The 16,185-nt window shown below is 44.3% G+C and overlaps 1 protein-coding gene across 1 annotated transcript in view; it reads left to right on the top strand.

The window, feature by feature from the left end:
- LRIG1 (leucine rich repeats and immunoglobulin like domains 1) overlaps positions 1-16,185 on the top strand; it is a 96,209-nt gene that overhangs the window by 32,676 nt on the left and 47,348 nt on the right. Inside the window, 2 exon segments of the mRNA XM_074835945.1 lie at positions 5,882-5,953; positions 10,895-10,969. Coding sequence (XP_074692046.1) covers positions 5,882-5,953; positions 10,895-10,969 — 147 coding nt within the window.

Genomic DNA, 16,185 nt, shown 5'->3' with positions numbered 1-16,185 from the left:
TAGGGCCCCTTCCAACCCAAACCATTCTATGATGCTCCAGAAGGTAGTTAAGGACTGCATGTTGAGTATGTGAAAGCTCCTGACTCATCACTGTGGGGCTTATGCAACTCCATTTAGTGGCTGTTTGTTTTAGGGGGAACTGAAGAATCCCATTTAAGGGAAGGTGTTGCCATGCAGTGCAGCTGTGGGTAGCTGGCACTAGCTGTTTAGCTGCTCTTGCCTTATGGGAGTAGATTTTGGACTTGTCCTATACACAGGAAAAAAAAAAATGGACTAAAGCTGCTTCTTTCTGTCCTTACAGACCATGCAACCACCTGAATCCTTTCAGTCTCTTTGATCGCTTTGTACTTCAGTGTTAAGCCTTGAATGTTACTGCTTATGAGGACTCTGCTATCTCTCCGGGAGCTCACAAGCTTGGTTAAAAGAGAAATTTGAGTGTGCTTTCTTCCCTACACAGCTGTATGCTTTTAGTATGGGCAATGTGTTCCCTCTCTTGTTCCCCTGGCCCCCATCCCCAAGCTAATTCAGCTGCAGCCATGCTTTTCATACCAAATCAAGTGTGCATGAGGCCTCCATTCCAGTGCTGTAAAGCCATCTACAAACATGTGGGAAGAGGATGGTGCCTATTCAGTAAGCTGTGGACTAGGCAGCTATCTTTCGACAGATTAGCCAGAGGAATTTCTATTGCAAGGCTTGATTGTTCTGGGCCTTTGGCTCCCTTTTGTGCTGGAGCAATGAAAAGTTGTGTTATGACAATGGTTGACAAAATGTTTAATGAAAGCCACAGTTGGCAGTGGCAGAACTTTGAGCCATCCTCCTTTTCTCCAATGCCTGTCATCAAAAGGTGCAGAAACGCTTTTGACATAATCTTCTGCACTGACAGATAAATGGTTTTGACGTAAGGGTCGGAAACCTTCACCTCACTGAACGGAATTCAGCTATCATCATGGTGAGCAGAGACCAGGAGCCACGTATGTCTCTATTCTTTTGTCTGGCAAGGCAGCCAGTCACCTCTGTTTTAGAGGTGGCTTTTCTCTACAGTGGTCAGGGTTCCAAAGTGGAGCCAAAACTTCTACATTGCCCAGGGAGGCAGGATTGGCATCTCATGATTCAAAGAGCTGACTGATCGCTCCTCACTGGCAAGCAAGACTTGTTCTGTGACAGCATTATTACTTTGGGGAGGTGGTTTCAAGGCAGGCTACATACCTGGTTATTTAACAAGGCTTTCCTTTCAGTCTCTGCAATGTTCAGTGATCCACAGTGCCGTTTTCACAATGCTAACTAAAGACAAACACAGCTTTCTCATTTAGAGTCTGGAATGGATGAATAGACAGAACAGGGCCTTTCCCATACTGATTTAACAGGTTCTCAGTTCCTGATCATGGGCACCTTAGAGACATGAGGGGGGGGAAAAACCCTATGTTGTTGGATGAGCCAATACAAGGAAGATTTGAGGTATGCAGTAGATAAATAGTGCAGAGCACTTCTCATGCCATTAAGTCAAATAAAGTTCAACCCCCCCACCCCTCCCAAGATCAGCTTTATTCAACAGGGAAAAAACAGCCTGAACATTAGGGGCCACTCAAGTTGGTGTCTCTTCAGTCTTCTCTGCCATCTGTAGAAGCTTCTGACCTTTGTAGGGTGCTTCCCTGAACTTACAGCCCAGGCAGGCTCTTGTCCAGGGTTTATGTTGGTTGTCTGAATTCTGTTTTCTTTGCACAATTGCCTTAGAGGGACCAAATATCATCACATGAGTAATGTAACAGAAACATGTACCTATGCAGAGGAGCAGGCAGCCCACTGGGTACTCTGCTTTCTGCATGGGCATGCCCACACTTGGGCTCAACTGACTGTATGTGTGTGTGTAGATGCAGTGCCCGAGAGACCATGTCTTCATCTCTTAGGACTGTCTCTCTGACCAGCTGATCTGGTCAGAGAGACAGTCCTAAGAGACGAAGACATGGTCTCTTGGGACTGGCTTAAAACACTGTAGATCATGCTTTATAAACTGCTGCTTTGAAGAGATGCCCAGCACCTGAGAGAACTCAGGTGGTTTAGGGAAGTGATGATTTGGGAAAGGACAGGGTTTTGCCTTTGGGTTTTGAGGGCTCTTTTTCTTTGAAAAAGACGTTTTAGAATACTGGTGGCAGAAATATTTGTTCACCAAGGGGCTCAATAAGGAACATGTTCTATGCTATGGGAGAACAGAAACATCGACTGTTCTCAGTGATGGGACAGCTGTGCCCCCAAGCTTGGCATCTCTAGCCTGCATTACTGGTCTGTTCAGCTTGGAGAGGTCAAGCTGATGGGGCTATTAGCCCCTGCAGTGCTTCATGCCGCACTGTACATTTGGGACCTGTGCTTGGTGGTGGGGGAGCACCACGTGCACCCATGACCTCAAGTTTTGAGTTCCCTTCTTTATTTGCATTACTGGAGCCCAACCAAGATTGAGGCCTCATTTCATCAGCATCGTGCCAACCGAGACAATACCTACCTCAATTTTATTTACAGTCCAAATAGACAAGACAGACAAAGGATGGCTGTGGAAACAAAAGCTCTGGAGAGGTGATGTGACATGACCCGGTCACCCAGCAGGAGATTAAGAGAGTCAAGAATAGATGGAGGTTTCCTGACTCCTGGTCCAAATGATCCATCTATTGGAGCACGTTAATTCTTTCTCCCATTTGAATGCTGTGACTAGCATGCCAAATACTGTCTAGTGAAGGGATCTGAGTTCTGGGAAACACATCTTTTGATTGCTAATGCTTCAGGCTAGAAATTCTTGGCTGTTTTAGTGTAAGTTAAAATATAGCTAGTCTCAGAAATTGAGTAAACTGTTTATTTTGGTGAATCTATTCAATTTCAAGTCTCCTGTTTATTTTGCACTGACTCTGTATTTCTAACTTCCATTTCCCAACTGATTTTGGAAGTGTTGTGTGTTTGGTGAGGATGGTTGACAGCTGGAGTGGGTAGCATGGGGAGAACTGAAGACTTTGGCATACAAGATGGTGGAGTTCACCTGTATTTCTACAGCAACCATTGGAAACACTTTTTGTTGCTGGTGTAGGCAAAATATGGCTGTGGTATCCGAAGAGCCAGCTATTTGTGCAGTGACTTTGATGTTCAGACTTCTTGAATGGCAGCAACAATTATCGGAAAGTTGCTTTGGATGATGTTAAAACTGTGCCCATGAAATCCTTTATGATGAAGACCTTTGTTTTTTCACCTGTGAACCTCTGAGGTTCGTGTCAGCATCACTCAGTGCTTGAGCACTGACTAAGACAGGAATCTGGTCCCTTTAAGTGCAGGGATGATCAGTTTGGTGCCTGTGATTCTCAGTGCTTGATTCATAAAAGAGCTTCTTAGCCTATTGCAGAGGAATGTTTTGAGGATAAATACATTACCTTAAGAAATACAAAGATTTGCAGCAATAGAAGGCATAGAAATACATGAAAACAGATGGATTCATGCATGGTCATGACCGTGGTTGCATTTCCCCCTTACAGTTTGTCACTAGTATTTGTGTCAGCTTTATTGTGTTGAGCCTATAGGACGTTACCTGTTGTATTTTCTCTTTGCCTCTACATCAGGCAGGGACAAGCTCCAACCTGATCTTGCTGTGTGGTTTAAAAAAAAAAGTAGTAATGTAATCTGTGGGCAAATTACACTTTAATTCATAATTGTGCTATGAATATGGACTTGGCTTTCAAATGCACTCTGAGTTTAAACTGCAGTTTGACTTTTATTTAGATAAATGCCTTTGAGTTCATAGTGAAATGGATATCTGCTGTAGGCTGGTATTGATTTAAAGGTCTCTTGAGTGTTTTAAAAGACAGTAGGGGCTTACAGGACAGCATATTTTAAAACTAGATGCTTGGTTAGGTTTTACACTCCTGTGTAGCTTCACGTCTAGATTCTGTTAAGAGTCAGCTTGTGTTGTTGATTTGTAGAGCCTTCTTTCACAGCAGGTATTGGCAAAAAAATTGAATGTTTCAGTCAAGATGCAAGGAGCTGTCTTGAGATCTGACTGCTCTAAAATGATGGGGAACAGCATGTGTGTGAGAACTAGCAAATGGTTCCCGTGTACAGGGGAAAGCTTTGAGCACTTCCCAGAAATGCATCATTGGAGGGCTGGTGATCAATAACTGCTTTTTAGCCCGAAAGAGGTGTTTATCGCTTCCTGCTAATTGTGCAAAGTTGATAAGCTTTGTAGTTTTTCAAGTCTTGGTATTTGTAAAGTCACTGTGGGCCTAGATTTGTCTTTGCATTACCACAAAGTGCAGTGGGTTAGCATGAGCAGTTCAAACAGGAGGTCTCTGTCTATGCTCTTCTGGCAGCTTCCCTTTTTTTTTGTGTTCCTCAGCTCTTGGGTTGCATAGCATGGGTAAAAGTTCAGTAGGTGTCTCGGTGACTTAGGTCCTGTTTACCTGTTTGGGCTCCAGACCTGCTCGGATTCTGTGGGCACAGCTTTAAAACAAAGAAAATACACAAACCAGGGAAGATTGGCCAGTTTTCTAGTCAGACAGGCTTGGTGGTTTGAATCAGCAGCTGAATGTTTGAGGGCTTATCTAAAATCAGGCCGTGAATCTTTTGGGTTGTGTTCAGAGGTGCAGTAAGAGGGTGTAACCTCCCTGCAGAGGAGACAGGAGGGTTGAATTTTACCCAGGATAATATCCTAGAGCAGGGTGTGGAGCAGGGTAAATTTAAAGTAGGTCCCCCTCACAATTTCCTTACAACTTATTGTGGTTGCTTTTCTGCTACCACCCATCAATTTGCCTCCTCCCTCTTTAGATTACACACTCACAGGAACATGCCAACACTGCATACATCATGTTAATTAGGCCATTTGTTAATTTCCGCATCATTAGTCACTTGGTCTTAATTGATCTGTGCTCTCCTGGTAAGGCCCTAGCTGCAGGTTTGGCCTGTCGTGTGTGGTGTGCTGATAGTGCAGGTTTTGGAGGGGGACTTTGCTGTCACACCATATGATGCTGCAGCAGAGCACAGCAAAGCTCTTGCTTGTGGTTTTTGGGGGCGGTACTTTATTTGCATTACTTTGTCATTTGCTGTCCCTAGCAATCCTCGCAGTGTGTTCCTCCCAGAAGCATGTTGAGCTCTGGCTGTATTTCCAAACAGGGATGTCCTGCGAGGCAGGTCTGCTTTCCCACCAGGCTGTTTTCAGATAATACAGCACAACCTATTTGCCATCCGTCAGTGAATAATATGGTCTAGATTTGGACTGTTGGGAGGTTGGAAAACGTTGGTTGGGGTGTTGAGGACCAAAGTGCGTGCTACTGCGTGGCTGGCTGAAAGCTGTAATCACTGATTTAAAAAAAAAAAAAAGTGATATGCTAATAATATCTTGTTAGAAAAGGTAGAATATATTTTATGTTTACACATAGTAAGTGGACATACCTGTGTGTGTATATTTTGTATGTAACACAGTGGTATATAAAAATACTCCATGGGAATATAGTTGTAAAATATTTAGCAGATAGTTTGATTGTTTCAGTTCAGACTTTAATTTGTCAGGAAATATCTTATTCATCTGTGATTAGTTTTGTGGTTGTGAATAACCAATAGAAGAATAATAAATGTAATTATGTAATAGAAAGACAAATTAAAACCACACTAATGCAAAAGAGGAAAAAGGGAGAGCTAGATGATAACACTTTGATCACAGAACTAAACTTACTCATCGATTCACCAAAAAAGTGCTGTTCTGCTGTGTTTAAGTACTCATGTTTAAAAAAAAAAAAAAAACAAAAACACCCAACAACAAACCCACCCTCCCAGTGCAATCCAGAATAATTAAGACAGCTGTGTTTTGCTGAGCATGGTAACTGCAGTATGCTGATCCCACTGTCTTTTATTTTAACAGAAACCTGAGCTACAACAATTTGACGGAGATTGATCCTTCTGCCTTTGCAGGGCTGTCGAACCTGCAGGAAGTGTAAGTATTCTTTCAAAGGTTTTAATTGTGTTTTGCCAGGGTGGCTTGTGGGCCAGGAGGAAATTGTATATAGTTTCCTAAGACAATACCTTCCTTTAGCTAAGTTGAATGAGCAGATCTGACTTGGTGTGGAGGTTTTTCTCCATGTTGTACCTGTGCTGTTTTTCTTAAACTAATCAATTAGCAGAACACAGCATCCCCATTAGAACAGCATAGCTGTTATTGGAAATCATTGGAGTTTGCCTCCCTCAGTCTTGTGCAATACTCTGAGGGAACAGTTCAGCTAACACACCTGAACATACACACAAAGCTCCTTGCTGAAAGGATAACCCTGAAGCAAGGCAGAACAGCCTGGATTGTGATACCTGATGCCAACCTAACCCAAATCTCCCAGGAAACAAAGGTGTAGTGTAGTGGATAACAAAGCACTTAACTGTGTCTCCTCCTCTCTGACATTCGTGCTCCTTTTGGAACCAGAACAAATTCTGTTTGAAGTCTGCTAGGAGAGGCTAAAACAGCAGAGCTGTCTTTTGCCTTGGTGGGGGAAGAGAGGGAGCTGGTGAAGGCCTGAGTGTGTGTGCCAGACCTCCCTTGCTGGTAAAGGAAACCTTGTTGAGGGAATCGCAGGATTTCCTAGCTCCTGATCTGTGTAAATGCTCAGCAGTTACACTCACAGAGGAGCTGTGCTTGTTAGCTATTCACAGTGATTCCTGGAGCTCTGATTTTGGGTTTTGAAAAATGAAAGTGACTAAAATTGCAAGCAGTGGGTTGAGGTAATGAGCTTGCATTTGAATGTTGAATTGCTGGCATACTTGAGGTTTGGGCTCTGTTTGAAGAGCTACTGATGCCTCATGGGAAACTGAAAAAACATTTCCTTTCAGAAACAATACTGCACTCTGTGTATATCGTGCATTTTCTCTTGTCCTCTGTCTGTTTTCATTAAGTGTTGGCTCTGGGGCTCGTGGAGGGCCCAGATCCTGTGATTCTTAAATAGGCAAAAGAGTTTACTACAGTGGGAGTTCTGCCTGACTGATGCCTGCAGGATTAGACCATGGAGGGATTAATGTTGCATCTCTCCCTTGGCCTGATTGCCCCTGGCTCCCCTGCTTACACTAATAGTAGGGACTTGCTGGGGATCGTGATTGAGTGAGTAATATGCATCAGGAATGACTGCAGTGCTCTGAAATCAGTTCATCATGATCATCCTAGGGAGCAGTCAGGGAGGGGAGAGAAAGTGATGCAGGTCAGCAGAACGCTGCCCATATAGGATCTGTTTTCTCAACTTCTCTTTAAACTGTGGAAAGCCTTAAATTACTGTGCTTAAAGAGGAGAATTGCAGCCCTGATCCCATGAGACTTTAGAATTATCCTAATGTGACTGTGGCTTAGCAATAGCTTTTATTTGTGGAAGTGCCTGAAGGCATGTGACTTCAGGGAACATGGGGCTGGGAAACATGTATGACTTCCGATTCCTTAGGTAGGGAGCTCCCTTGTGCAAAGTGCTGCACGAGTCGAGAGTGGGACGAGTCCTGCACTGAACTGTCAGCTGCTAAAAAAAGATGTCAGGGTTCGGGAGAGGTAAGTAATGCAGCCCACAAAGTAATGGTGCAGATATGAGCTGCTTGCTGTGTCAGAAAGGCAGGGTTAGGGAGAAGAGAGAAGGCAGAGGAGTAAGTAGGAGGGAGAGGGAACAGTCAGAAATGGGAGACTGGAAGGGAGGCAGAGGTCTGGAGCAGAGCCTGGAAGGCAGGCTCTGGAAAGTGTGAGGGAGAAGCTCTATTAAAAGCCCTATCTACCAATCTTGGTTGCTTTTGAATAACAGCTAAACCACAGACCACTGAAATAAACTGCATTTCACAAAGAGAACCACATCTGTACTGCCAGAGCATCTCCTTTCTGAGGTGTTTTTTTTAAGCACTTTACAAACATTCATGAAATAAGCATCATGCTGTGGCATGTCTTGAGAGCAAGTCAGTGTTTTGCTGTGCGCGCTGTGCTGGGCAAACCAAGTCCCCCTCGGGGAAAGAGATTGCCCCAAATAATAGATGCATTGATAAGACCTGAAACCTCCCATGATGCTTCAAACACGGTGCCTGTGGTTCCTGAGCATTACAGATGGGGCTCAAAGCTCTGTATGTGTGTCTGTATGTGAATAATTAGTGTGATATATTTTGAAAACCTTTTGTTTTCCCTTGATTTTAGGAAAGTGTCTACAAACCAAAAGATTTAAACTTCATAGCTTATCTTGGATGCTCTTTACTGCGATAGTAATAAATAGCTGTATTTACCCCAGACTCTTCCCTTTCCCTGGGTTTAAGCAGTTGTTCGTGTTTTGTTTTTTTTTTGAGAAGCTTTTTTTCATTAAAAGTTTTAAATCAATGGAGGATGAAATTTAATGGCAAAGTGGCCTGAAACCCTGTGATCCCACATGCTCTGAAATAAGTAGCTTTGTGCTGATGGAGACTCAAGTGGTAGGGGCTGGAGTGGGACATTACTTTCCTTCAGGACACCTATGCTTTCTCTCATCCCCTTTGGTGGCTCCCTGTAATGACAGCCCCCTGGGGTCCATCCGTTTTCATCCCTTGGTTGAAAGGGTGGGATGGAGGGTGTTGCTGTTGGGTAGGCCCTTGGTCCTTTCTGGGGTTTCCTCAGGTCATATGGATCATGGGATCCATGAAAGTGATGGTTGCACGGCTCTCAGGTTTTCCAAGCTCATTTGTAACAAAGAGGTAGTAACTGCTAAAATTCCTCTCCAAACAACTCACCTTTTATTTTCTAAAGTGCCTTTCACTGAAAGCTCTGGAGAGCTGTGCTATTTTTGAGCAGGCTCCATTTCAGCTTGACACCAGCCTGGCAACTGGACCGTAAATATTTAATACGGGTGGCCCCCCTCCTCCTCTGCCTTAGCATCCAAAGGCAGCAGGTTTGTGTCGTCAAAGGGGAGGGCTGGGGAGGAGAAAGGAGACTGAAAGTTTAAATTTGTGGAGCCTGGTTGTTCTGTTTTGGGTTTTTTTTTCTATTTTTCTTGTTTCTTTACATGGGGGAAGGGGAAGATGAGAGGGAAATCCCAGGCAAATACTGAGCTTGGCTGTCTCCTCTGCATCAGCAACTGGTGCCTGGGAGCCAAGAGAGAAAATGAGGTGGGAGAACCACTTCTGACCTGACAGTAGACTGATATATGAAAATAACACTTACGTCAGAGGAGGGTTTGACCAGTTGTTAGACACTGGTTGGTGTCGGAACTGCTTAACCAGAGCTGACCCAGGCTCGCAGAGGGTGAGCCTAATTCTCCTTCTCCTGTGCCTTTCCAGAAGATGCTCAGTTGGATGTTAATGAAAATATGGCACAAATATAAGCATTTGAATACTCTTTACATATTGCTTTGTACCTTTGAAAGCTCTAGACCTTGCTATAATATGAGCAACAATGAGCTTTTAGTTGCAAAGTGGAGCTCCTTGCTGAATTGCAATGCATCTGGCTTTTTTCCCTTACATTTTAAGGCACGGGTATAATGTCAGAGGCAGAGCCGATGCTAAGGAAAGCTTTTATCCCAGCAGTGCCTGGAACTCCTCATGAAATCAAATATCTTGCCTGCTCTCAGAGGAGTCAGAAGGAAGTTCTGGGATGGATGTACTGCTGTCCTCTCCCACCTGCCAAAAATAGTTTTAAAGGAAAGAAGGAAAAAAAAACCCCATAATTCAGGATTGCCCCAACTCATGCACATGGCTTAGCATACCTCAGTTGCGCTGTGCTCCCCTGCCTGCTATGGGATGCTCTGCTTTTCACACCCTTAATTGTGATATTTTTGAGATCTGCTTTGTGGATCCCCTGCAGAAGGGGAACGTTTAAAGGTGGGCACAGGGGCAAGAGACCCAGCAAGGCTCTGCCTCAAGCAATAGATGATTGGAGGTGGCTGGGGGACCTGGGGAGCTGCTGTGTGCTGCCCTGCTCACCCTGACAGGGGCTTGGCTTTAATTGCTTCAGCATGCGGCGGTGGGGGGGGGGCAGGGAGTGAGCAAGATGGCTAAGAAATTAGGTAATTTTCAAGCGGCCAGACAAGCGACTGTTACAGTAATTAATTGACTAATTCACCATACAAACAAGGGCTCTTTAAACCAAGGAAGACCTGGTCACATGGCAAGGATCTGTTTTCAGTCGGAAAAACACTTCAAACATTAGGCCATTGAGGGGGACATTTTTGTACCGGTGTTTCCAGGAGCAGGGCCCCATCTGCAATTGCCATTAGCCCTGGGGGGGGGCTGCTTGGTGCTCCCCAGCCAGTGTGCTGGAGCAGGTCACCTGTTCTTGGTGACATTACTGCAGCCAGGGCCAGGTTTTTGTGTGTGTGCTGCTGGCTTAGTGGGGCTGCCCTTGCAGGATTTCCAGAGCTTGGCCTGGTGTGGAGAGGAGGCCTGAGGCTGCTGTTCCCCACTGCCATGGCACCCTCATGGGTCCCCATGCCTTGGCCTGGCATGGAGGGGTGAGGGGGGGCTGCTGCTCTGGGAGGGAGTTAAATTCATTGTCCCGACACAGCAGAACCCAGCTGCCTCATGGCCGTGGGTGCAAACAGTCTCCTATCTTGGGCTCGGCTGCAATGACTGTGGAAGCTCAGGCTGATGGAGGGCTGTGGCACAGTACCTTCCTTGGTGGTGCTTGACTTCGCTTAAGGGAGTGGGTGGAAGGAGTAAAAAACGTTGCTTTTATAAAGAAGGTACTGTGGGACAAGTTGTGGTGGTTCTTGTTTATTAAAGGGTTGGGTTGGAAAAATAAGGTGGGACTGTCAGAGAGACCCAGACAAACCTCTTGAGATAGAGGCCTCTTCCAAAATGTCGGTGTTCCTGGAGGGTCAAGGGAGTTGGATAAGGAAGTGCCATGGCTGTCCCCTGCTCCTGCATGCTTGGTCGTAGGCTGCTTGCTTCAACAATTAATTTGTTTATTGCAGGAGACTCAACAACAATGAGCTGACTGCCATTCCCTCCCTGGGACCTGCTGCTTCCAGTGTCCGCTCCCTCCACCTGTAAGTTACTGCTGCCTATTTCAGTTTTTGACTTTGGGCTGTTTGTGGGCTAGGTTTAGCTGCTACTGACCAAGTGTTTTGTGTGTGTCACACCCACTTCTGACTCTTCAGATTTCATTATCGGGCTTGTTGGCACCTTAATTAAGAAACATCAGCTGGAGTCATGTGATTTGCATGAGGTTGGGCTCGATTAATGTGCTTATGGTCAGTGGTAACTTATGTCAGTAAACTCCAAGATTAGTTGCATATCAAGTAAAATTCTTTTTTCTCATCTGCCTTTATTGTTCCTTTTTCCCTGGCCCTGTTCTGATCATTTCTTCTCATAAAGCCAGAAACTATTTGCATCTTACTCTTTCAGGGAACTCATTCCAGACCTGTTTTTATGGTCTCTTTCAACTTTTTTTTTTGAGAGAGTGGTTGGTGATTGTAAGGCTAGATCTGCAGAAGCTTTGAACTTTGGTAGTTTAGGTGCCTGCAGAAGTATTAGACACCTGAGAGCCCTTGTATCTGCCACCAAGGATCTCAGGTTGAGGATGCTGCTGAAGGGAATAAAGACATAATATCAAACTTCATAGTACCTTAAGAGTGTGGATTTTTAAAGTTATTTTTGCATGTGTCTGCTTGTAATGCACACCGAGAAGGAATTTTGCTGAGGTATGCATGATACCTCCCAAGTTCCTGGGAAGGGGAAGTGGTTATAGCTAATGTGGACTCCAGCAAAGTGCTTGAGCAGTTCAAGCGATGGTTTCCAGTGTGCGTGGCCTTGCAGTGTACACTTGCAGGCAGGTGCCCATATTTGCCATGGATTTGCTTCTCTTCATAGTGGAAAATGCCTGTGTCCGTACCACCAGGTGATTGGCCTCTCATGCTCAAAAGGCTCTGACTTACTCTGAGTCAACCTTGATCTGTTGACAAGTACATTCCTATTACTTAAATCAAGGACAGAATTGAGCGAAATGAACTGGCACTGTTCCCGCTCTTCCATTAGGAAGCGTTAAAATATGCAAAGCATAACAACTCCCTCACTGTCTTAATTCAGTTTAAGGATCTTAGCTTCAAATTGGTGTCTGTATCTCACTCCTGAGTTTAGTGAGAAGCGTGTTTAGCTTTCAGTTGAGATACGGTGTCTTTGATCTGGTTCCTGGGTATACCGTGTTCCTGCAGAGCTTATGAAGAGCCGAAGTGCTCCTCTGCTATCATCAGTGCTGGATCTAGCAAGTGTATCTGTTAAATGCATAAGTAACCACTTCACCTCCCGCGTGTAGGGGTGGCTTGTGTCTCAACAGTTATCAGACCTGTCAAATGTCACATGCAGTTGGTGTGAAACCATCTTGTTTGATTTCTGCCTCCTGCCGCAGCCTCTCCCCGCTTGCGTGACCACATGTGAAGTCTGGATGTGTGATCTGGGGGCTGCTGGCTGCAGGGTGGGGCGGTAACTCCCTCCAAGCAAGGTCCCTTGTTTAAAGCATGATCCCCTGACACGAGAGGCCATCTGCCTGCCACTTGAACTGAGCTTACCAGGCTACCACATAACCCAGCGTGTTACGCATTGGGATTCAAAAACCTCCAGAAATCTGATTTATGGGTGGAAAGCTTGCATACAATTTACCATCCAGGATATAGTCCTAGGCCCCCCAAATCGGCTTTTCTTTCTCATGAAGTCTATAAATGATCTGAGTTTCACAAGCCCCTGTTGTTATTTTTGCTATTAATTTAGCCATTGGCAAAGGACCAAATTGCTAGAGCTTTGGGTTTTTTATTCCTGAAATGAAATAAGCAGTTTGGAAAGGAGGAATAATGACTGGTGGAAAGCAGTAGATTTACAGCTCCTCTGAAATTTCAGAGTGGTGCAGAAGTAAGGGGAAGGTACAAAGCCAAATGATAAAAGGACGGTATTCTAAACAGACCTGCTTAGTATCACTTTCCAGAAATCTGTATTGCTTTCCTCAGCTGCTACACATAAATAACTCTGATAGTGGGATTTGTAATGCTGCTGTCATACCTCTGCAAGAAGGATCTCTTTGTTTAGCTTGTTTCAGAGAATGCCACTTCTTTCCCCTTGCATTTCCTTTTAAGTTTTACCAGAGGTAAAAATAATCTGAAAGATGTTTTAAAGTACCTGCTTTAATCAATGTTGCTGACTAGCTCACATTGGAATGATTTGCTGAGGAAGTGAAGCTTTTTCCATCCTTGGGAGTCTTTAAATCAATTGGATAGCTTCCTAAAAGGTGGTCCTTTAGTTCAACTCTAGGTTAATGGGCTTGATACACAAATTGTCAGGTAAAGTTCTTTGGCCTGTGTGATGTAAGGAATCAGATTATATGATCATACTGGTTTCTTCTGGCCTTCAAATCTGTGAAGTAATAATTGGGGAGGCTGCCAAACCAAACCCAGGGTGAAGACTCATAATGAAGACTGTGTACTGAGAAACTAGTTTATGTTTAAGTATATAGTGTTACAGTGTATTCTTACTGCTAAAGAAAAATAAATACGCTTCCTTTTTTTTCTTTCAGTGTTTAGAAATGTGTGAAGTGTGTTTACCTCACAGACCTCTGAAGTAGGTTTTGTATATTGCATGTGGTTAAGCATTTCCAAAGGGCTGTGAATGTATTATAAAACCAAGGGTTGTATATTTGTCACTCAAAACAGCTCTTTTGAATGAGTTACTTCATCTCCCACTCTTAAACTGGGGAAGAGACTTCTCCTTTTGGTGCTGGGAGAAAATCTGCCATACTGCCAAACTCAAATTTTCCATAAAGGTTTTAGTAATAAGCTTGATTGCTTTGCATTCCCTGGTTTTTGGGGTTTCCCATACCTGTCTTCATCACCTGAAATTTGCTTGACCCCACATGTGAGTGGACTGTGGGCCAGTAATGTATGTAAGGATGTGGGAATCTGTTGGAGAGAGAATTCTCAGGGCTTCCTGCAAATCTTTGGATGCTTCAGGCTGCACATGGATGCAGGCTTAACATATGTATCAAACATGCTATACCCTAATACACTGCCATGAAGTTTAGTTCAGTTTAATTATTCCTTGAAGAGTCAGTTTGTTTGCCTTGCATGTTGAAAATACTGCCAAAGTCGTTCATCTCAACGAGAGCAAACATAAGGGACTTGATAAGGCTTTTAATAGAACAGAAGGGAAAAATAATCTGTGTATGGGTTACCAAATAAAAACAGACATTAAATGCAAACATCTGTTAGTGCAAACAAAAGCCAGGAAATTCAGCTGGGAGGGGGAGAGACTGAATCTGGATTCATTCCGAAATTACATCGGAGTAGCTAAGAGGAGAATCTTGCCTGAAATTCCCACAGCATTTGTAATTTAGCTACAGTTCCTAGACTTGGACATTTGGGAGTTGATGGCAGGATGTTTTCACTGACATGCTCTTGGCTGAGGATTTCCCTTCCCAATGTTCTGCTGCAACTCAAGTGTGTTAACTCTGTAGGTTCTCAAGAAGACTCTGTTACGTGATCTGGTGGGGAAGGGGTGGATGGAAGAAACCATTGATTTGCAGCAGAACTGAGTCTGTTTATATCCGACTTCCTCACTAACTTGTGCGGAGAGTCTCTTAGCCTTGCTAGCATGCCTGGTAAAGGTCAGACCTGAGCTGCAATCAGCTCTGCACTGGTCTGTTATCACAGGTTTCTCACAAACCCCTGTGCAGGTGCAAGCTCAGCCCTTACTCTGGGGCCTGCCTGCCTCTGCTTCATCTACCTGCATGTGGCTAAGTGCATCCTGGGGAGCTTTTGGGATGATGGCATGATGGAGGTGGATCTTGTCCTCTGCCCTGGCTCCAAGGTGACCAGCCTGATTGAGTCAGCATCCACGGATGCTGGGGTGCCTGCGCAGGCTGTTACACAGCTGTAGAGCTCAGTGGACAGCCTGCTATCCAGACCTCTGAAGCAAGTGTGGTAAACAGAGCACACTCTGCGCTAAGTAGTGGGCTAGGAATTAAGGAAGTTAACAGATTAAACACTTAGAAATAACTTTCGTTTCTTTCACTCTAAGTCTTTTAAGCCCCCAGCCATTTAGGAACAAAAGGGATAGTGACCCATGGTAGTCAGCTGTATGTTAGCAACAGGCAAAGCTGTTTGAGATGCTGTGGCCCCATGATCTTGCTCTGAATGAGCACAGATAAGGTAGTGAGAATGGGGATCTTTGGAGCAAAAGAGTGTGAAATAGGATTAGCTGATTCACAGAGGATGTGATGACACTCTGCAGCATATTTACTGGGGAGAGCGAAATCAATAGGACTACTCTGCTGCCAAACTGAGCATAAAAGTCTCTTGAAGAAAATCAATCTTCTTTACAGGCTCATTAATGTAAAGATCAATTCACATTAAACTGTAATTAAACAGAGAGGGCTAATCGGAGAAGGGCGAGTGATCTACTATGCCACAGGCAAAATAGATCATGTAAAATTTGAAAACTAAATACATGGAGAATTGGAAACTAGGAGTGGCAGGGAACATGCTAGGTCTGCTTGAAAGGACTGGTGAGCTCAGATGCTGATGTGGGGCAGTATGGTCCTCATGAAAAGGAGGGTACTCTGGTATGTCCTCTGGATGTCAGGCAGTAAGACAGGTCAAAGACTCTAGCCAGTAATTTCTGCATCAGGAGTAATGTTTCCATTTGAATTGCATTGGTTTCTTGGAAACCTTTTCCCCAAAGTGTTGGAGACTTCATTATAATTGTAGTTAAATTAGTCACATTGTTAATAACGTGACCCTCGTTTCTTGTCTGACTTCGGCTTTAATTTTCATTGTATCTCATTAGACCTTTGTAGTGGATTAGAGTTGACTGGTCTTGGGAGATCCCTAACGGGGCAGAATTGGCATTATACTATTGATCCTCCTCCTGGAGCTGTTACCTCATGCTTTCTTAGTGAAGGCTTGGGAAAGCAACTGTTACTGTAGTACTGTTTGCACTGCTTTGCTAGTGTTGTCAGTTTGCAGAGCCTCTTTCTAACGACCCATGTGGTCCATTAGATGCTTTGAGCTGCTGTTTTGCTTTCACCCAAGACAAACATGTCTTGCTATGTTAGCTACAACAATGCTAGCAGTCGCTGTACTCTGCCGATCCAAGTGTGATCTAGCAAACATGCCTTTGTTTCTGCAACCTTTTTCCAGGAGCCAAGGTGGTGATGTTGAGATGTGACTCCAGTTGGTCTTTGCTTTTCAAGTTAAGATGATGAAGACTCAGCTGAGTATCG

This window comes from Strix aluco, chromosome 11, assembly GCF_031877795.1.
Source record: "Strix aluco isolate bStrAlu1 chromosome 11, bStrAlu1.hap1, whole genome shotgun sequence".
NCBI classification, from domain to species: Eukaryota; Metazoa; Chordata; class Aves; order Strigiformes; family Strigidae; genus Strix; species Strix aluco.
This window is presented reverse-complemented; position numbering and strand designations above follow the sequence as displayed.